Source organism: Mesocricetus auratus, unplaced genomic scaffold, assembly GCF_017639785.1.
Source record: "Mesocricetus auratus isolate SY011 unplaced genomic scaffold, BCM_Maur_2.0 Super-Scaffold_4256, whole genome shotgun sequence".
NCBI lineage: Eukaryota > Metazoa > Chordata > Mammalia > Rodentia > Cricetidae > Mesocricetus > Mesocricetus auratus.
The window spans coordinates 61301117-61323940 of record NW_024429182.1 but is presented as its reverse complement, the minus strand read 5'-3'; the positions used below and the strand labels follow the sequence as shown (position 1 = coordinate 61323940).

Below are 22824 nucleotides of genomic sequence, written 5' to 3'. Positions count from 1 at the left end.
GGATTTGAGTATCACTGATGTGCATATTCCCATGGATTTATAGAGTGCACCCTTCTCTCCCTGGGTGCACATATGATTACAGCTGAGCTTACCTCCATCATATGCATGCTGAACGACCCACAGATGGGCATGAATACAGAGGAGCTGTTTGGGGAACCTCTCTATAACTTAAAGAGTTTCTTAGGTGCACAGTCATGTTTATGTTCACAAAACTGTTAGCTCCCACACGTTTATAAAAAGAGCACAGGACCCAGTTGCTTTCTCACGGGTCAAGGGTGCCTGTGAGTCATTGCCTTTGGATTGTTCCCTCACTGAGGCTGTGAACACATGATCCTCCCTGTGTCCCTTTGACACTAATTCAAATGCAGCCATGTAGTCGCAAGTGTGTGATGCCCACTACTGTGTGTGACAATAGCAATAGTGGGTGCTGGTGCCAGTGGTGATGGCACATGTCTGGCCTGACAGCAAGCAGACAGTTTCTGAACAAGCACCCTTTAGAAAGCTCAATGGAGCATTGATGACACCAGAAACAGACCTAGACCTGAAAGACAGGGATGGCAAAGTCCTCAGAGGATGAGGTTCTCAACTGGCAGAAATGGTAGGTTTCACCTGGCAGGGTTCTACTCTGTGACAGTTTCCCAAAGAGATTTGAACTTGGACCTTCAAGATGACCAGGGAGAGCGATGTGACCAACCCCAAAGCTTTCTTCTCCTCTCCTTCCACACCCATTCTGCTCCCACAATTGCTAAACCCAGAGGCATTGCGGAGTGAAGGGGCCATAGCTGACTACATGAAAACTCCTCAGCCATGGGCATCAGAGAAGAGGCTAAGAGACTAATCTTTAGGGCAGATCACATGATATGTCTGGCCTACTGCCTTGGGAATTCTCTGTCATTGATGATCACAAATCTGTGGCCCCAGCTCTGGTGAAAAAAATCCAACCAGAGACTGAGTCTCACAGTAAGGCAAGGTCTACTCAGTCACCCACTAAAGTCAGATGGTCAACCTCCATATGATAATAGGAGAAATGGGGGAGAGACGGTTAAGGCAAAGCATCTCACAGGACCCTCTCCTAAAGACAGATGTGAGAACTGCAAAGGTAATCAACACTGTCATCTCAGGCACCTCCGATCTTTGCCATGACTGAGTTTTCAGTGTTAGTTGACTTCCTGCTAGCCATTCAGTGCTGAACACCAAGCACGGTGCTAGTGAATGATCCTGGGACAATCCCATAGGTCTAGACATGTTTTGTCTTCAGTATGCACTAATTGGGATGCACATGTCCCAGAAATTAATGTGGTTCATGCTGCCCCAAAGCCACTACCTTCTCTACATTCTGCCTCAGTTCTAAGAGCTGCTGAGGGGGCCAGGAAACCCCAAGACCATTGTGGCTTCTTCTACTCTGACACAGTATTCTCTTCAAACCCTCCATGTCTAGCAGTGACATTAGAATTCAATAGGCAGGTCAAGGGGTGGTGATGAATGAAGGACCACTTCACTCCAGGCATGGTGGCTGGATCAGCCATTCATAGTGACTCCATCGAAGGCAACTCTGAGTGTGGGCAGCTTGTATGAGCCATGAACCTGTAGGACAACAATGACCTCAGTGTGACCAGTACTCCTGAAGTCCCTTTCAGGCACAGCAGAGCTGCACATGTGGTGGACAGGGCACACAGGAATGTCAGTTAGTTGGGGGACCAGGAGCCATTGAGGTGACTACTTTTCTGTTCAATAAATTCTCCAGGAAACAGGACACTGAGTAGGATGGAGATGTTGTTCCTTCTCCATGGACAGAAGTATATACATAAGGATAATGGTGATGGTGGAGGTGTTCATTATGTGGGAAAAAGTCTGCATTTGAATAAAGTAGAGCTGAAAAGAGAAATTATCTTCGGTAATGTAGGGAAATCCCACTCATAGACTGCTGATTGTACCATCCAACGATGATGGACCATGTGGCCTATGCATGTGACTCCATGGTCAAAGCCTGGCTGTCACAGGACCCTTCACTGTGTGCCCCTGGCATTTGGACCCCTCAAGTTCATAACACAAGCATCTCCACATTGTGTCCCATGCCAATTGAGGTTTGGATGAGTGTGAGTGTGTCCCCCAGGGTTTATGTGTTGAAGCTTGTTTCTTCCATGTGGCAGTGTAGAGGTGCCATGGCTCCTTTAAGAGGAGATTACACCTAATGGGAAGCCATTAGTTAGTCAGAGCCAGGCTTTTGGAATAAATATAGTTAGTTCTTGCTGGAAGATGACTGTTAAACAGTATGGCTGACCTTGGTCCATTCTCTGAACTTTTTGTCTTTCAGTTTAATTCTCTCACTATGCTGACATTGTACTGTTGTCTACACTAAAGCCTACAGAAGGAAGTGTCATTGAACTGTGAGCTAAGTAAACTTCTTTGCTTTACAAATTATTCAGCCTCAGGCATTCTGTGATAGCAATGGAACTCGTGACTGATATATGAACTTTCCCTTGATCTCTTCATCCCTGATCTCCAATCTCATGCTTCTCAAATATTTATTCAGCCTCAATAATCACAGTTCATATTCCAGAGCTCTCTTTCACAGAATAGATTGCACTGTGTGCAAAGTTGACACCTTCAGAAGCCTTAAGGTTCATCCACAGTGGGACTTTCCCTTTACCTCGGCCTCCAAGGCCTCCCCTGGAGAGCTATGATGGAGCCTGCACTATAAGAGGTTTCCCCATCAATCTCAGCTAGTACTTTTCCTGCTGTCAGAAGATGACAAAGAGTCCAACTGAAGTGGAGCTGTGGGTGCAGAGAGAGCGATCCTCTTAAGAAGGGCAAGTCCAGAGGTGGGAGTGGGTGCTTCCAGAGGTGCTCAGACCAGCCCTGTCAAATCTGTTTCCATTTTATACAACCTATTCATGAATTAAGCAAATGCCACACTATGGTGGGTGGATAAGACACAATTAGGAACTCCCTTCTTGCTGTAGATTTGGTGTTCTGTGCTGAGGCTACCAGCCTCAGTAAGCAAATGAGCTCTCAGTGGCTTTTAAGTGAATACCATCACGTGTGGAAAAGAGTGATGCTTTTCCAAAGACAGGGGTCCTGGAAGCTCCCCTGCCTTGAAATGAGTCCCTGAAACATCAACTGCTTCTCCACCCCCTGTCCAAAAATCATAGAAGACAGTATCCCCTGGAAGTTGCAACATCCCCATTGGGATAGTCTACCCAATGAGACAGAGACACGTGAGTGGCTCGCCCTGGTCCTGTGGTAAAATTCCAGCAAGTTCTTACCAGCACGACCACACATGGCTTATCTGCTTGTCACTAAGCCAGGGCGTATACTCTCTCCAGACAGGAAGTACCACAGCCATGGTTGATTGGGAATGGTTGTTCCAGTCACCTGTCAGTCTAACGTTATTCATTATTACCTGGACATAGACCCCATGATGCTATTCACCTGTGCTATTAGCAATTCTTTCTTTCAAAAAGTCCTGTTAAGTCACAGCATGGCTTTAAGTCCTGAATGTTCACTGGTGTGCTGACTTGGCACCAACACCTCCAAAGCCTGCCTTCAGTTAGAGATACCCCACTCCCCTGAACCTCAGGAAGGTCCATGGGTCACACATCAGGGAGGGTTGGATGGTTGAATGGCAAAGGTGTTAAAACCAGAGTTCATCACGTGAGTGTGGTGTGGATGTCGCCACAGTCAAGTACAGTCTAGCATTTGTGAGAACTACAAAGGGAGGTGAGGAGGCTGCCAGTATTCAGTAGGCAACAAAGAATCCTCTTTGAAGAAGGACTCCATAGCCTTGAGATTAATAAGTTGGCATTCAATAATTGAAAGAACTAGTCTGCTGGAGATTTTACCAGAACTTGTCCCAGTCCATAGCAGTACATAGGTGTAGGGAGTCAGTCTGTCCAGGCAGGTGTAGGGAGTCAGTCTTTCCTGGCAGGTGTAAGGGGTCAATCTATCCAGGCTGGCGGAGGGAGTCAGTCTGTTCAGGCAGGTGTGTGGGGTCAGTCTGTCCAGGCAGGTGTGGAGAGTCAGTCTGTCCAGGCAGGTTAAGGGAATCAGTGTGTCCAGGCAGGTGTAGGGAGTCAGTCTGTCCAGGAAGGCATAGGGGTCAGAGTCTGTTCCAGTATCCTGACACAGCCCTACATACACTAACCTCCTTCTGGAATATTTTGACATATTTCTGCCATCTAAGATGATGATGGGAGCCTCAGCCAGAAAGCATGCTGGTTTAAAATATTTATTGGTTAAAAAAAATTTTAAGTTTTATACAAAGATGATGAGAAAAATCTCATGCAAACTCTGGGCATACAATAAAAATAACTCAAATAGTAATATGATGATTTTGTACAAAATAATTCTCTTTAAGAAGGACCTCTGACAGCTGGCATGGTTCCCTTCTTCCGACCTGAACACACTTTCAGAGAAGCCAGCCATCACTCTTAGCCACCTGCAGATGATCACGATCCACAAGGGTGTCACATGTCTGGTTGTCACTGTGATGAATAATGGAACCCATTTCTACTACTCAGGAAACAAGGGGCCTTGATCTAGGAACACCACGGGAGGCCTGCACAAAGGGGATGACTCACGAAAATCTCGGGGAAATTCTAGACAGTCCTTCTGAGTGGAGGCAACACCTCAAGATGACTACGAACATTTCCTGCTTCTGCTTTGCCACAAACCTGTAGTGGGTTTATAATTTGTGTATATTACAAGTAATTTGCATAATTAAAACACTTAAGGACTCAACATCTCATGGCAATTAGAAATGCATCAAACTGGGAACAATGTACAAAAGAGGGAGCTTCAATATGAAACAGTAATTCTCTGAGACCAGCCAGCCCTGGCCACCTGGGCTGTGCAGAGCAGCTGGCCACCGCCATCTCCTGTCCCCTCCTGCGCGCACTCAGCTGCCTGTCGTATTGCGTTGTGCACAGACTCATCTCATTTTCCGGAGCCTGAGTCTGTTTTCCTTGTCCCGTTTCTTTAGGATAAGTATGAACTGGTTGAAAAAGTGCTCCTGATCCTTTCGCTTCTGAACAAGCCGAAACCTCTGATCCCGGCCGTGCTTCTCAGCAAACTCTTTAAATGTGGTCCTGGAAGACAAAGACATTTCTCAGACATCTTCCAGAGAAGGAATCCCGTGATTCCTCAACAAGACAAGCAAGTTTCCGGGGACAGGACTCCTGCAGGCCAACAGGCTGAGAGGTGCTTGGTCCTGCAGGGCTGTAACCTGATTTCACACACACATCTCCGGCCTCAGGAGCGATTTCTCTGATGCTGCTGCAGCCACACATAAAACCACTGCTCTGTCTGCTCTCACTTCACAATACGGGTACTAGGTAGCAAAGCCTCCCTGCTCTTCTGCTCCTAGATGGTACCCACTCTTCCTTGGGAGCCTGTGGATTATTCCTTTACACTGTGTGAATAAGCGTCACAGTGATTGGGTTGGTAAAGAAGCTACACAGATAGAGGTTAGGTGGGACTTGTGGAAAAAAAGATTGCAAAGAGGAGGATGACTCGGAATGTGTGGAGAGAAGGAGATGAGCATGCCCTACTGAAGGTACCAAGCAACATGGCAAAGCACAGATAAGAAATAAGGGTTAAGCTGGGCGGTGGTGGCGCACGCCTTTAATCCCAGCACTGGGGAGGCAGAGGCAGGCGGTTCTCTGTGAGTTCGAGGCCGGGCTGGTCCGACAGCCTCCAAAACAATACAGAGAAACCCTGTCTTGTAAAAACCAAAAAATAAAAAATAAAAAAGAAAGAAATATGGGTTAGTTCAAAATGTAAGAGTTAGCTAGTAACAAGCCTGAGCTATTGACTGAGAATTTATAATTAATAATAAGTCTCTGGGTGGTAATTTGGGAGTGGCTGCTGGGACAGAAAAGAAACAGTTCTGCCTACAGGAACCATGGTCTTCTTTGGGAAGCTATTGTCTGCTAGAGATATAGAGAGTGGTAAAGCACTCTTTTGTGTCCCTTAGCACAGAATTTAACTGAACCTTTTTGCACTGGGATAGAGATACTGTTATCTGCTTGGTTCTCTACTCTGTGCTGATACCACGTGTCTAACCATGGCCAACAGGTAGGGAGTTAATGGTTCTCTGTGTAGCAAACATTCTGCTCCAGATCAGGGATCCTCTGAGGAAACCACAGAGGCCAGCACTACCTGAGCAGTGAAGACAGGCCTACCAACTGTGGAAACTTAAGGAGCAATAGTAGTGCCAGAACTTTGGAGCAACACCAGAACCTGGAAAGGCTGTGGTCCCACCTGCCCAGTTCCAATATGGAGCTCCCAGAAGTGGCAGCTGCAGAGTGACCAAGAGCTCTGGATCTGGCATTAGCCAACCAGACCTCCTCTCAGTCACAGCTCTGTCTGGCACCCAGAGTCCCCACCATGGAGGATGGTTGGCTGTGAGCACCCAATGTGCATAGAAAATCACTCTTTGTTTAGGAAGCTATTGCTGTCTTGCTCAATTATATTTACAGAAAAGTTTACATTTTCTCTGCAAATGTATTTGTGTTAAATTATTGCAGCTTTTATTACAAATCACAAAAGTATAGTGGCATCAATGTTAAAAGGATGGTCTAGGGTTTGGTTCCTAGTTGTCCCTTTTCTTTCATCATCCAGGTGCCAGCTTCCTGCTTTGACTGCAGGGAGCACTTGCTTAATAGGTTCTCTGAAAGGAAAGAGTCTTTCTCTGGTTTCCCTATTCTTCACTTCCTTCTTTTCCTCTCCATTTCCTCATTCCTGAGTCTTCCTCTAGTCATGTAACCGCTGTGATAGCATTATACTTTTGTTACAACCTCTCCAAGGTTGACAGCACTTGCTGCTCCCTTCCAGACCACCCTCGGGGCATCTTTGCAGAGAAGCATCATGGAAGAGGAGGGAAAATGACAGCCCAGTGTGCCTCAGCTCTGTGGAGGGGTGGTTCCGGCTTTCTGCTGGCTCTTGGGCGTTCAGAAAGTCATCGGAGTGACTGCTATGCACCTGTGACCACCCAGGTGGCATAAGCATTCACTGTGCAAATCAGGGAGGAATGTATACTAAGCTGTCCAAGAGCGTGAGATTGGTCCCTTACTATTCTGTTCCACAAGGTTCTCAGGAGAGACTTAAGACAGACCACCAGAGTCAGCTTGGACAGTAGCCAAGACTACTAGAGGCCGTAGCAGCTATTGAGGAAAACACCCAAAGGATCCTGGGCTAAGGCCACCCCAAGACTGAGCTGTCCCCATCTTAGGAGAACAAGGTGACAGTGAAGGAAGAGAAAAGTAGATCCGGCTTCTTTAAAAGTTATAAACAGCTTTCTAACTATGGAAGTAGTATATGCCAAGTGTGTATTAAAACATTTTAATATGTTCTACAGTAGTGAGCATTTTACTGTCTGTGTGTTTCCCACACGTCACTATGTATTCCTTAAACACACAGTAACATTTACCTACAGCACAGTTGAAGAGGAAATCGAGTAATAAATGTGAATTTAAGCCTATTTGATTTCTCTTACTCATGTTCCATGTGTGCATCTGTATGATGTATTGGGGATGTATATGTAATGTGTGTGTAATGGCTTACATGGTGTGTGTGTGTGTGTGTGTGTGTGTGTGTGTGATGAGGAGAAGGTGATGAAATGTATGATGTGTGTATATATTTGTTGTGGGTTGTGTGGGTATGTGATATGTATGGTAGGGTATATGTGACAGGTATACATATGTGTGGTGAGTTGTATGGGTGGTTTGTATAATATGTAAGGCATATGATGAGTGTGGTATGTGTATATATGTATGTTATGTACATTGTGGGGTATGGTGTGTATATGACATGTGAGGTTGTGTGTGTAATGTGTGCAATGGGGGTATATTTGTGAGTTGTGAGATTTTTCTCAAGTAAGTATATCCTATGCCCCCCCCATCTTCATGACACATGTGAAACTTCAGGTGTGTCACTAGCATCTTACCAATGAGGAGCAGGGAATATCAGCTAAAGCCTTCAATAGCAAAGCACTGTTTAGTGCCCTGTGCTGCTCAGGGAGTAAGGATCACACAGCAAGACTTCACGCTATCCCCTCTGTTACTTTTTGAGGTCTGTATAGTTACCTACATTCAGATGAGATCATGAAAACACACAAATGCCCATCATCTTATCCCTGGGTCAGGTCAGGGCAGAACTTAAACAAGGTTCCAGGATGAGCTTCCGAAACCCTCCCTCTGTGTCTGCCTCCCTCTCAGGACCACTCTTGGGTAAACAAGCCAGGCCAGAGTCACCCTTACAGATGACCATGCACACATTCGGTTTTTCCTTGGCATCCCCTGAGATCCAAGCTGCACTCAATTTTTTTTCATTCAGAAGGTCCTGTGAGTAGGCAGAATGATTTTGGGAGCAACATGCAGCCAGTATTAACTATGCACTCAATTACAGATCATACTATAGAAGCCTACGTCTTCACAGAAAGGAACAAGTAATGTGCACTCCAAATATAACATTGCTAGTTACCATTTAAATAAAAATACATAGGCTGGAGAGATGCCTCCACAGTTAGGAGTGCTTCTTAACCAAGCATAAGGACTGGAGTTTGGGTCTCATGTTGTAAGTCAGGAGTGGTCCTGCTCACTCCTATAACCCCATCACTGAGAAGACAGAGACAGAAGGAGCATTAGATAACAAAGTCAAGGCTGCTGACCCTTTGAAGTCTGTACAGAAATTCAGTGACTACGGGGAATTTCCTCAAGCAAATTACACTGTCTGCCAGACTGAGCAGCACCAGGTTCCCAAGGCTCTGTTGCTAACAGGCCTTTCTGGGATGTTTCAATGTCTTTGAAATGTTAGACATAATGAAGCAAACTCTGCAGTGATGATGCATTTCTGGCCCCCAAAAACACTTGGTGCATATCTCTCTCCATACCTGGGTGATACTTTAGATTCTTCTAGAAGTTTCTTGAATTCTTCTTTGGCTAGCAGCAATTTACTTTTCCTTTCCTTGTATTCTTCTTTTATTCTTGTCTTGACAAACTGTTCGAATATCTTAAAACACAAGCATGGAAGAAAATCACCACAAAATTGAATGTAAGAAATTAAATCCTGTATCCCAAAGTCAGCGTAAAAGTCCAGCATCTGAGGAAAGAAGTTCTTTGTCATAGCTACAGGATCTGTAAGCACAGCTCCAGTATTATGCTACTGTCCACAAGACTGAGGCTTCTGAGGAACAAGGTCCGGTTTGCTCCATCCTCAGAGGCAGCACTTCTGGGCCAACTACAAATTGGCAGAGCTCAGGAGTCCTGGAGCAGATTTGGAAAGCTCTGTTGAGCACCAGAAGCTAGGAGCCTCTCCATCTGCACTTCCCTCCTCTTTTTGTGCTCTGAATGATGTTTGCAGGACATATAACCTACCAGCACTCACATCATTGTCAAACTGTCCATAGGTGCTTCATCTACTCTATCACTTCCTGTGAGTCTATAATTGGGCATGGAATATTTGAAAAAGATATGAACTTGTAAGCATAAAGTGAAAGGTTCAGGCATTAAACTGGCCTGCCCTGTTACCTGGCAGAATGCACTCAGGCAGCACTCTGGCCAGCGCAGGGTTCCATGAGTACAGCCTGCACGCAGGTGCAAAGGACCCCTTTAAGGGATGGACCCCCATCCCTCTTACGCTCTCTTACCTCTTGTCACCCTCTACTCTCTTCTCTTACTCCTTCTTCTCTACCCCCCTCTTCTAGTTTCTCATGTCTGTCTCCCCCCTCTTGCTCTCCTGACGCTGAAATAAACAATGGCTTGTGCTCTCTATGGCTCGTGTTCCATCACTCTGGTCCCGGTTCCATCTCGGCCTTTTTTCCTTTTCCTTTTTTTTCTAATTTTTAAACTTTTACAAAAGGACAACATAAAGAACTCCGGTATCTCTGATTCCCACACTTTAGTTTCCAGGAAACCTCACTTCTAGCATGAAGAAGGCTCAGGGTGTACCAGGGTCCTCTCTCAAGGATGTCGAGAAATGTCTAGACAGTGCCAACCATCAGTGTAGAAATTTCCGAGGAGGGAACATGACCAAAAGTGTATTTTGAATAGCCAAACAGGAAGCCCTTTTCCAAGTCTAGGGCATGAGAGTACTGTCTGGTATGCAAACCCTCCAGACTGGTATTCAACACTCCAGACTAGTGTTAGAATAACAGTGTTACACTGTTTTCTGTTGGAAATCAGATGCTTCATAAGACCATGAAACTTCTCTTTGCTACTTCCCATGGATTGTTCTTTCACTGTTGTTGCTTGTCTGCTTCCCTTATTTGACACAGGGTCTCAGTGTATTCTAGGCTGGCTTTGAACTTGCTATGAGTTTCTGTTGTCTCCACCTCCAGAATGCTAGGGTTGCAGGAGTATGCCCCGGCATCTGGCTGAGGCTCTGCTGGGAATGTTACTCAGGACTTCATGCATGCAGGGCCAGCATTCCATCAACTGAGTTACAGGCACTGTCTGATCCCTTTTTCTTTTGTCAGAGGGAGACTATGCATTGCTCTGCCATTAGAAAAATTGCCACTTGCAGACAATAAAGTCAAGGGACAGGAAGGACAAAGCTGTGCTAATCAAAATGCTACGCAAGCATCCAGAACACTAAAAAAGAAACTGAAGATCGTTTAAATATTTATGTAAACACAAATAAAAATACCAATAAAACCCACATGTAATTTCACCATTCCATATCAATCCATGCATGTCTGAGTCATCGACTAGTCCCCAGCCGCCCTGCCAGATAGTGGACGGGGAAGGGAAATGATGGAACACTTAAGCCCATCACTGTCTCTATTCTGATGCTATCTTACTGCTTCATATCTTTCTGTTCTGTCTCTAACATTTTAAAGGCAGAAACATGGTCTTACTGAATAGCCCAGGGTGGCCTGGAACTCTTGGTACCCCTGCCTTAGCTTCTTGATGCCGCAATCATGCCCCTGCCTCAGATCCCTTCTTTACTAATGGTATACAGGAAATACTGCTTGCTTCCCGAGGACTCAGCAGCTCTGGAGTGAAATAATCGCGAATGCAGCTTAAATTTTGAACGTGTGCACACACATTTAAGTAAGACTCTGACTGGCTTATTTTACCTTCAAGGCAAATAGTGAAGTGTGCTCTCCAGCAGTCCTCTAATTTAAACAGATAGAAGAAGCAAATGTGGGACTGTTATCCAAATAAGAGCGTGGGGCTCCATCATCAGCCAAGTTTTGCTCTATTCATTTTAAATGCGGGCAGAAAGGCTGGCTGGCTGTGAGGTCAGAGCATATGAGAAATGCCCATATACCTCCCTGCCTAGAACCGTTTATCCACCTAATCAAATTATTCCCCTTTCCCTCTCCTTTTCCTCTGCTGCTTTATTTAAGCTGCCATAACTCAACAGAGCAGGTATATTTCCCCTCTAACAAATTACACCAGTTTTACCCAAATTGGAGCATGACTTTTTAAAAGAGAGCACTGGCCATTATCTCGTTTTCTGTAGGCCCTGGTGTAATAAAATGAAACACTTCTCGTTACCATGGAAACCCGACTGATTAGCACTCCCCTGGCCTGGTTCTCTGTTTAGGCTCACTCCATCTCCTTTGCAGCCCTGCTAACTTCACACCATGAGCCGCAGCTTTCCCCTGTGAAAACACTGCAATGGGAGGGCTGTGTGTATTCTATTTGCTGCTTGTTCTCCAATCCATTTGTAATCTGGACTGTGCTTTCTGAGAGAGGCCCACACAATGCTCCTTCTCTACATGCAGTGGCTGTGCCACTGATACAACCGCAGAAGGGACATGAGCATTGGACCAGGATGTTCTCTGGAGGGTCCCATCCATGAAGACCGTGAGGCTGGCTTCCTTCCTATTGTAGCACATTAAGACAGTACTGACATCTCCCTTGGTAATGTCACAGGCACTTACAAAATCTTTGGATAAACAATAGATTCTTGGTGTAAGATGATTCAAGGTGCTGAAAACATGCCTAGGCAAGGGTTGACTCCCCAAGCAGGGACAAACACCACAGCCCTTTCAGGCTGGCATCTGTCCCTCTCTCACCAGGTCTATGGAAGCCCAGCGTCTCTGACTTCCTGGGATAATCTGATACAGAAGGTTCTGCCCTTAGACACAGGAAGTGGATGACGGTATTGATGCCCTGTCCACAAACCAACTCCTTCCTGCCTGGGCTCTTACTCTCCTAGACCTCCTAAGGAATGTCACGTAAGCACCAAGCTGAAGTTACTCGAGGGCCTCACACCAAACAGGGCTTTTCTTATAGCTTCTTCTAAAATGATGCTAGCCTCTAAAAAGTACAAATGACACATGGAAAACAACTGGCCACACACCAAAAAGAAAGCAAAGCCACCCCTGCCCCAAACAAAAAGGACTACTTGTAAAAGTACAGCCTATGTATTTATAGGTTGGCTTGACACATTAGCTGTTCACATTGGCTCTTCACACACAAGGCATGCCTGCCTTGGAAGCTCACAGCTTCTTATGGTGCAGATGAGTTTTCTTTCCTACAAAGAGCAATTGAGCTTTTTGCTTTTAAATAATGCAACAAAATGGTGAGATAGTATCAATTATTAAAATCTACAGTTTTCTTTAGCTATAGAAGAAAAACACATGTAGCCAAAACTCAGCTCACTGGATTGTAGACTTAGTGTCCTCACATACTTTAAAGTTTTTTTTGGAAAAACAAAACTCTGTGAGAAGAATCCATTCCATATTTATGAGTGGTGAAAGGTGGAGATGCTAAGTGGCCAGTTCAGGGCCCTCCTGAGCTTCCCAGCCCCACCCAGCCTGTTAGAGGAAGAGTTTTCATTTGTGGGTTAGAAGGGACACAGGATCCCAGGCTGGCTGAGACCACCCAGAAGCGTCAATCACACCATCTCAATGTCTGCTTATAGCTAATATAAACTTGCACTCTCTATGACTTGTCCTGGTCTTGATAGGAATCTGCCAACTCACACATCATTGGACTTCTGGAGATTCTTGGCAATGTCCCCTCCTCTCTGCTAACTCTGGAGCTCCTCCTTTATCTGCAGTTTATTTGAGTCTGGCAATGTACCAGGTTGGTGGTCTCAAGAGGAGTCTAGCTGGATCTGTGTCTTACATCTCTTGTCTCCATCTGCCCCACAGCTTCAGCTATGGTGCGGTGCCCTCAGCCCCTCCCTGGCTATATCATATTCTCCTGTCTCCCATCATTCCCCTGTCTATATAACCTGGAAAGGCAGAGTTGGTCCCTTGAAGTTCTTCCCAAAAAAGCATGATGAGACTTCTGGCAAGTTATTCTCTAAAGAGCCTGGTAATGCCACTCCAGGCCAGCCTTGACCCTTTCTGGAACCTGTTCTCTAGAACAATATCTTTTATTTTCACTGACTCTGCTTCCTGGCCTCTCCTGCTTTCCCTCTAACAGTATTACACCTTGGGTATGTGGTGGTGCCGTCAACAAACTGTGTGCAGTCATTTGGAATGGGGTTGATGCTCCAAGTTTTGCTCCAGGCTTTGCACTTTCATTTTAGACTCTGAGTCATTCCCTGCAGGGGTCACGACCAGACATAGTACAGAATAGTTCCAGGCAAGAGCCTTCCCTGTCCCTCCAGTGTCACTCCCAAGATCCCAGACTGGTTGGGGACCTAGCAACCTTTCAGCCCTGTTTCTAGTTCCCATGCCACCTTGCTCCAGCATTACCTGTTTCCGTTCCTCAGAGTTTAGCAGGAGATATCGTGGGTCAAACACAATTTTATGCAATTCTTTCTCCCAAGTAGAAAATGCTGACACCTGGAGAAAGATATTCAATAGAGCTGCTGTTAGTATCCAATGCTGAGCCTGGAGTGTGCTGTAATGATCAATGGTTTTAAAAAAAAGCAGCATTAAGGTACAATGGATTCAGAGAGGGTGCATTGTACAGAGTGTGGGATACATCAAGCACACCATGAAAATCAATATGAAAAACATTAGAAAATTTAATTTCCAGATGTATGACACAACTACTTCTGTTGTCTTCCAGGACCCTGCCCTGATCCATGAACCTGACTTCCTGCACGATGAGCAGGGGGCATTTCAATGTCATATCTTGAATGATAAGAGGAGGCTCCTGGGAGTTCTAGAAACAACTACAGGCCGTGGCAGCATAGAAAAACTCAAAAACAGGCTGGTCTTAGTGGATGCTCATCTGATCTTTTAAAGTTAACATTTAGCAGTTCTCTTTCTATTCTTTAAGTAGGTTAATTTTTTAACAGCAGTTTTCATATTTATAGAAAATATGGAAGAATTTTACAGGCAGTTCTCCTACCTCCCTCCAGATATCTTTTATCATTGAAATCTTATATCAAGGAGCTAGGTGTGGCACCATAAAAATTAGACCACCATTTTGAACAAAAGCCCGCAGATCATCTGGACTTCTTTAGCAACCTTGATTTTTTTTCTGTCCTAAAATTTCACAGCATAAGGCACCTCATATCTGTTAAGGTTCCCCCACACTGGGCTATGTTCCCAGACTCTCCTGGTTTCTGATGGCCTTGGTCCTCGGCAGCTGTGCTACTCTGGTCTTATCCAGAACTCCTTCAGTCTGGAGGATAACCACAGAGCCAGCATGCTACTTCAGAGTCTACTCCATCCCTGTGACTCACTAATGATAGGACCTAGGCTCCAGGTTGCGGGGTGCGCTCAGTGTCCCCTGGACAGGTAGGTCACTTTTTGGCACTTTGTGTACTACACTTTGGCAGGAGCAAGCAGCATGCAGCTCCCATGTAGCTGGTCATACTCTGCCTTCTGTGAGTGATTTGGAATCCTTCTGATAGGATATCCCTCTATCTCTCTGGTGACGTATTTATTCAACCTTTCTTTATAGCTGTAAGGACACATGGGTGGTGGCTCATTCCCTCAGTCACTGCCATGTCCTGTCTTATTTTTGCTGCTGTTCACCTCCTTCAACACCAGCTGTCTAGAGTTCCATGGCTGTGCCATACTCTCTAGTCTCTGCTGTGATCATATCCCACCTTGAAGGCATTACTTCATTTTCTGGCTTTCCCCAGAGCTCCAGGCCCCTCAGTGCACTGTGTATTTTACTGTTCCAATCAGCCAACTTCTCTAAAGCCCTGGTTTTCTTAATCAGAGAACAGAAATAGAAGCCAACACCTGGATACTGGTACATTGCCACTGAGAGGCTCTTGCCTCCAAACTCTCAGCTGATAAACAAGGGAATGTTTAAGTCATTTAAAAATAATTTGTTCATTTAAAAGCATCGACTTAATATTGACTCTGCCTTGGCGCCTTACTGCGTACTGAGGATGTGGAGAAAATAAATCAAGACCCTGGTATCAGAAAGGCCCTGGTCTTGGGTAACACAGATGAGGGAAATAAGAGGCTCCCAAGGATCATTCTGAAATACAGATACTCATCCAGACCTAGGGAGGGACCTAAGAGGATGACGGTAAGGAGTTACAATGAGTTTACCAAACCAAGATGAATGATAACTAGGTGTTTATTTGGGAATGGACTTACACAGGTAACAGTGAATGACTGTCAGCGTCCCTGCTTAAGGATACAGACACTGCCTCTCTCATGCTCTCCACCACCCAAGAGGATCTCATCCCCCTGAACCTCCCCTGTAATGGGTCAAGTCCTCACCTGTAACCATGCCCAAATTGAGTGGCCACTGTTACAGGTTCTTAGGCAAGATATTGCCACAGGAGGCTGCTCTAGGATGGGTGGCATTCATGAGCTGTAGAGAAGGTGGGAATTCAATGGGCTAGACAGGGTTGGGGGAAAAAGAACTGGGGACAAGTAGATGCACAGAGATTCATGCAGGGACCTCCAAGATGGTTACAGCCTCAATGCTATCCTGGAGACAATGTGGTTAGAAAGATAAGGTCTAAATCACATTTGGAAAAGCCATAGTGATCCGGTAGAGGGTAGGATCCTGGTTAGGAAAGGGATATAAACACCAAAATTAACAAAACGAAATGCATCCATGTTGTTTCAGTTTGAGTCCTGTGATTTGAGCATGTGTTACTCAGTTCACAGAACCATTTGGGGAGGTTGTGGAAGCTTCCAGAGATAGTAGCTAACTGGAAGAAGTAGGTCACCATGGGAGTCCTTTGACTGGCATACCTAGTTCCTACTTCATTTGCTGCTCCACGGTCATTTGAAGAGACACAAAATCCTTTCACTGGATTGAACTGCTCTGTCATGGGTTCCCCACCAGGATGTACTAAAGCCCTCCAAAACCACAAACCAAGAGAAACTGTTCTCCTATAACAACTGCAGTTACAGTGACGCAAAGGTAACTGACTAATTCACATGCTTGAAATATTCCTGGGTGAGGAACCACTTCAACCAACACACACACACACACACACACACACACCACACCACACCACACCACACCAGAGAGGTTTTCTTAATGAATAATTCTATCTTTAGTAATCAAAGTTCTTTCTGTGTATCCCACAAACTCTTTAATTGGTGAGGTGATCCAACTCACTGAGCATTTGGTATAAGATTGATGTCATGGGGAGCAGGGACAGAGTGAGTTGGGGAGTGACTCCCACAAAAAGAACTGGAACAGAGATTTAGCTGTGGCCAGACTCACCCACCTCAGCCAGATGGGCTCATGTTACTGTGGTGACCACCTGGGAAGGGTCCCTCAGAGAGGGCTGAGGATGGCTATCAAGTAGGTCACATACCCAACTGTGACAGGGTGTCTAGCTTTTGGAAAATCTAGAGGTATAAGAAGGGAGTATAAAACGCATGTATAAAGTTTTTCATGGGAGCTTGTCATCCACGAGAAAGGCAAAAAGAGATAAACCAACCCAGTCATCTCACTCATGGCCATGCTGACAGGTCCCATGAAATCAGGGATGTAGGAGCGGGTAGTTGAATGGAGTATGTGAGAGAGGATCATGGAGGAGGACAGAGGCCACAGATAAAAGGAAGGGTGGACAGCTCTGTGTGACTCATTTCTCTACACCATCCTAGTAGACTCAGCCCTCCTATAAGACAGAACTACACCCAAGGAGTCCCAGCAATGTCAATAAGGATGAATCCTGTAATCACCTCTAAAAAAGAGCCCAAATACTGTGGGCACACACACACACCATAATTGGAAACATGCACACATATGTTATTCTTCACACACTAGAGGCATATGAAAAGAAACCCTCATATACATATAACATCACATATGAACACATGTGGACAGGCACACATGAATGTTATGTATCTACAAGCAAGAAAATAGACATGTGTACAAATGTGCATGGGTCCATACAAGAATACATGACAAACAAAACCATACACACATACAAAAACATGCATTCTTACACACAGAAGTGTACACATAGTCCCCCTCTCACCATGCCACTGTGCAAAACATAGATCTACATTCAGAATAATTAGAAGGGCAACTGTCACTCAGGTTGGTACCAAGACTGGTGTCTGTCTTCCTTTTACAAGAAGTAAGACATGGCGGATCTCTAGGAAACTTTGGGGCAGTTCGATTCCTCCATTCTACATTTAGAATAAATTTGTAAGATCAGAGAGTGAGATTATAGCATGCCAAGATGGAGTGTCCAACACAACAGGCTTTGTCTTGGTCCTCACCCCATAAGCAGGATGCCCTTGAAAGCTTTAGTTCAGTATGTTTTAAGTTCAAGACAGAAAGCCCAGGATGAATTCCTTCCTGGGGTCCCTCAGTCACACTGCAAGGAGGCACATACAGATTGGTTCCTTGGAGCAGGTTGTACTGATCTCAGGTTTACACAACCCTAGCTGCCTCTCTGTATGTCATACACCTGTTTCATGGAATGTGTATCATAGGTGCTCTGTCTTACCAGGCTCAGGCAAGCTGGTAACCAGGGTTAGCTTTGCCTCAAAGCTCACAACCTCAGCCAGGAGGTCAAAGTGATAACTATCTATTATCTCAATGCTGACTGGGGCTAAGCTCAGGTCTCAGCTCCAGAGCTCAGATTTGACAGCATGGATGACCCTCCACACACCCCACCTAGAGAGGCGGCTCAGCTGCAGGGCCACATTGGCATGCTGCCCACTCTGTAGGTCCAGAGACCCACACCACTGCTTCTGTTTTTCCTGGCAGGGTCACCAACCTCACCCTGCTACCTTATGCTTTTTTGGTTATCTAACATTTTAGTTGATTTGGTCTCAAATGGTTGAATTCTTCAGTTACATTTGGGCTACCACTGTGGTGTTCCCCTGTGTCTGACTGTGACATGTGTCCTCTCTGCGGCCCTTCTCTATGACCCCTTCTGATATCCTGAGGACCTGAGCATGTCCATCCACTATCTAGATGACCTGCTAGTGCTCATGTCAGTGGGAAAGTCTTAGTGCTTCTAGATCTCCTCATTCTTCAGTTAATCCAATGTTCATTGTCATCTGCTGTCATCAGGAGCCTGAGAACGTAGACAGTGTTCCTCATGAACCAGATGAGTGGTCCTTTCTCTACTTCCAGCATCCATCCCTCCCTAGAGATGGCAGTTGGGTCCCCTGTGCTTTTTCTCTGCTATCTGAGTCACCAGCTGTCTTATCACTTCCATATGGGAGGAAACTAGAGTTATTTGTCATGAAGTCAGGCTCTGAGAGGCAGCCACAGACTAGAGGTGACTGGGAGGGAGTGTCCTTCCCTGACAGTTACTATCATCATGCTGGAACCTGCATTGATGAGTAATCTCCCCAGCAATGACTGGTTAGTATGAAGGTCCTGAGGCTGCAGACTCTGTGTGGCACTGTGTCTTGAGGAGCTAGTACTGAACAGGACATGGGTATAAGGAATTTCCCCTTTCAGGAGAACAGATGGCTTGTTTGCAGGTCCAGGAGCCTAGGTTTTCCTATTATTGAGATCGCTATTTGTTCAGCCTGTAAAACCAGCCTTGCTAGAAAAATTCAGGAGTATTTCCCAGATGAAGTGACAAGATAGCAACCTCAGGTTTCAGCTTCTGGTGATGTTCACCTGGTGTCTGGATGGAGAATGTCATCTCCAAGTAGTTCCCCTCACACAATATCAATTGTTCCACCCATGGCCTAAGCCTTCACCAACAGCTCGATCCTCAGTTCATCACCTCCTCATCTGGGCACCTGACAGCCTCCTGGTCTGATCCTACACCTCTTTAATGTGGCTGCTTCCTAGACAGCCTGGAGGTGACCTGATTCTTTTGTGAGCCTCGTGTACCCCTAAGCGGAATCCACTCTACAGAGTCTACAGAGGACAAGACCCACTCAAAGTATGCCAAATCCTAGCAGCTGCCTAGCTCTCCATTCTGTGGAAGAGTAGGGGAGGCCCCATCAGACCTGCTAGGGAGTGATCAAGGACTTGTGCATGGAAAGACCTACCATCTGGGTGGGGAGCATTTACAAAGCGCAGCCACTCCATCTCCATCCCAGCACTAGCCAAGCTTCTCCAGAAACTGAAGAAATCAGATCTTGTGCTACTCCTGGGAATGATTAAGCTCTGAGACAAACGGATTTCATTTAAACAAAGTGGTCAGGCATGTTCAGAGATGACCAAAAGTGCAAGGATGCAGGTCCTGTCAGACACTGACCGCCTCTGGCCATCTGGGGTTGTTATTGTGGGTCAGACCTGAGCAGGAGCGTGGGAGTGACCAGGGCTGTCATTAACCACTCTGTCATAGCAAGCAGAATATTCCCTTCCTCTTTCCAGCTAAAAAGTCCTGTATTTTCCAATCTTTGAACCACAAAGAATCTGGGGATCCCAGATGCTCATGGAAAAAGTGTTGGCATCAAGGCAGTAGCTGTATAATTCCATGTTCATAAGAGGATCTCGACAGGGTAGAGAATCCAGACACTGGTAGTCATATTGGGGCTCAACTGATGCCTGCCCTGGGGTGCCAATCATTCCTGCAGGAGTGTGTGACCTACAGTGTCTATTCACGTATCTGCACTGCCCCTCTGCCATAGACAGGGCTCAAGCCTGCAATCTTTGGACATTGCTGACAGCTGGCCTGGCCTTCAGGGGCTAGAGCCTCTTCATATAGCTTATTTCCATCTCAGACACAAACCCAGTTACTTTAGACACTAACGTTCACCGCAAAACTTGATTACCAAGCACTGTGTTGTCTCTCTTGACCCCCTGGTACACTGAGATGCCCCCCTTAAACCTGGACTTCAACTATTTAGACAATTACAAAGGGCTTCTCTGCCATTAACTACAAACTGCCCTTCAAGGAAGTGTTCTGACTCCAGGACACTCAACTCCTGACAGCACCATGGACCTCCAAAGCAAGGCCTGCCTCTGTCACAGTCTCCCCAGAGAACTCACCCCTTCCTTCAGTCCCAGGTTCACGAGAAGAGGTAAAAACAAAACAGGATTGGTGATCCAAGCCCCTTCCTAGACTCTAATACAATGAATAAAAAAAGCTTCTATTCACTGTAACAATATGGTCATTGTTTTATGTTGGTTAAAAAAAACAGGAAAAACAGACAGGTATGCGGAATGGCCTGTGGTTTCAGCTGCTGAGAGACTACTGGATCTCTTGGCCATGGATGTGTCACCCAATCCTCAAAGTCTCTTCTCAGTGCACGTGAGCACACTCTGCCCTGCCCATCCTCTCTCTTTCACCCCTGCTGACTCTCAGGCAAAGGTTCAGAAGTTCTCCCTCCCTGAGTGCAGGGGTTAGAGGGGCTCTAAAGTGACATAGAGACCACTGGAAATGGCCACGCCCAAAAAGACCCACAGTCTCTCCCTTTAGCTGTGTTGGAATTTGAATGTGAAATGCAGGCTCATGTGGTTGTGATCCCCAGCTGATAGTGCTATATTGGAAATTTGTGGAGCATGGGTGGGGGGCGGTAGAGCTTTGCTGGGGGCAGTGGGTCATGGGGATAGGGCATGAGGTTTTATAACCCAACTGCTCCTCCCAGTCTACTCTCCACTTCCTGACTGAGAAGACAGTGCAACCAGCTGCCTCAGGCTCCTGCCTCTGTGCCTTCCTGTCATGACAGACTTTCTCCTCAAACTATTTGCTCAAATAAACCTTTTCATCCTTAAGTTGTTTTGCTCAGTATTTTGTTACAGCAATGAGAAAGGCAGTTAATATAAGTCCCAAATGGTCAAATTTCACATAGTGGGCTTCAGTTTTGAGGAGCATTTGCTGTGTACCCTGTGCCTTCCCAGTGTCCTCTCCTGAGGCCTCTCAGGTTCTGTAGGGACAGAGTCTTGCTTCTTTTGAACGTGCTCTCTTTAATGGAGTCCCCTGAGCATGTTTCAAGAACTTCTGTTTCTGGTTCTGATGTCCCTGATAAACACAGGTAGTTGTCAATAGAACCAAGGAATCAAACCTGCTGTGGGAGGCCAGCTTCTCCACCACTGAAGGCGAAGTCATGGTCACTGGTTGAGGTCTCCTAGGCACAGCTCTGGCACAAAGGCTTGGCATAGGTTCTGTGTCTGAGAAGTTAGTACCCAAAGTACAGGTGACACAGAGTGAGGGGGACTCCTGCAGGACCTGTTCAGGTTTTCACAAGATTCCTCTAAGTTTAGGGAATTGGCTTTCTTCTTGGGGGAAGTGGGCCTCAGAGAGTAGAAGCGGGAATGGTCAGATAAGCCCAGGTGAACTTTATTAAAGGTAGAGAAGACCTGGAGCACAGGACAGAGATGTCAGTAGCATTGTCTTCACACTGGAACACGCCACTCAGCCTTGCCTCTGGTGTTCACAGTATTGTATATTATTACTTCTACCTTTATAAATAAGATTTTGCATGGTCATCCTACATGCAGCTGACGTGATTTGATCTGAGGACTGTTTTCATATTAGAGATTGTTATCCTATCTGAAAGTCAGAAGAGGTGGCCACAGCTCCCAGGGATAGAACTTGATGCAATCTCCAGAGAGAAAGCCTTGGTCACACCTGAGGCACTACATAGCCAAATCCCAGGGCAGCCAACCCAGGGAATAGGACTGAGAGCATAGAGGCCAAGAAGAACAAATGGACCAAGAGGGTTTAAAAAAATAGTAAGGAAAAATATTTAACCTTCTTGCTATTCAGTGCTGGTTGAGTGCGATGAAAAACAAACTGTAAGGAGTTCTCATTGCTGGTGGGAGACTATACTGAATCAGAACAGCATCTTCAAAAGCAATGTGGTAACAGAAGACAAATGTTTATATTTGGAAGGAAATCAGTCATGGACACATGCACAGACAGGTACACACATACATATACACACATTTATACATGTGTGGATTAATGAATATTTAAACAGCAACATTGGAAAATACACCAAATGGGTCTAGGCTTTCTAAATTGATAATAAGTGGTATTTCATCAAATATTCCATTATTCATCAAAAGGCTTGGGTATGCAGCTCAAAGGTAGACTGTTTGCTTAGATTCTGTGAAGTTCTAGGACTGATCTCCAACACTCTTCCCCCAACACACACACACACACACACACACACACACACACACACACACACACACATACACACAGGCCATACACAGAGATTTCATAAGTGTTCATGCTAATTTAAATGTGGGCTACTTATGAGAAAATATAATATGTTTATACATTTGTAAGTTAAGTTGAATATTATGGGATTAACCGAGAAAAAGAATTTGTTCAACCGTGTCCAATCACAACTCAATATCAGATGCACTATAAAAGTCTTTAGTCTTGATTTTTTAAAAGTCTCTTGAAATTTAATTTTGTAATTTCATGGTGCTGGGGATGGAACCCAGAGTCATGCACATTCTACACACGTGTCCCATTACTGAGCCTATAAAAACTATTTCTAGGGGGGAAAGCCTGAAATTAGGTATACACTACTTGTGAAGAATTGTTTTTAGGGCAGTATTTGTGCTGCTTTTCTCTTGGTACTTCTTAATAAAT

At 45.4% G+C, this 22824-nt stretch overlaps 1 protein-coding gene across 1 annotated transcript in view; it reads right to left on the bottom strand.

The window, feature by feature from the left end:
- Positions 1-4212: 4212 nt before the first annotated feature.
- Positions 4213-22824, bottom strand: part of Tcerg1l (transcription elongation regulator 1 like) — a 184584-nt gene continuing 165972 nt past the window's right edge. Inside the window, exons 10-12 of the mRNA XM_005064264.4 lie at positions 13661-13750; positions 8891-9009; positions 4213-5087 (exon numbers count right to left, since the gene is read on the bottom strand). Coding sequence (XP_005064321.1) covers positions 4931-5087; positions 8891-9009; positions 13661-13750 — 366 coding nt within the window. The 3' untranslated portion in view covers positions 4213-4930. The remainder of the gene's footprint in view (positions 5088-8890; positions 9010-13660; positions 13751-22824) is intronic.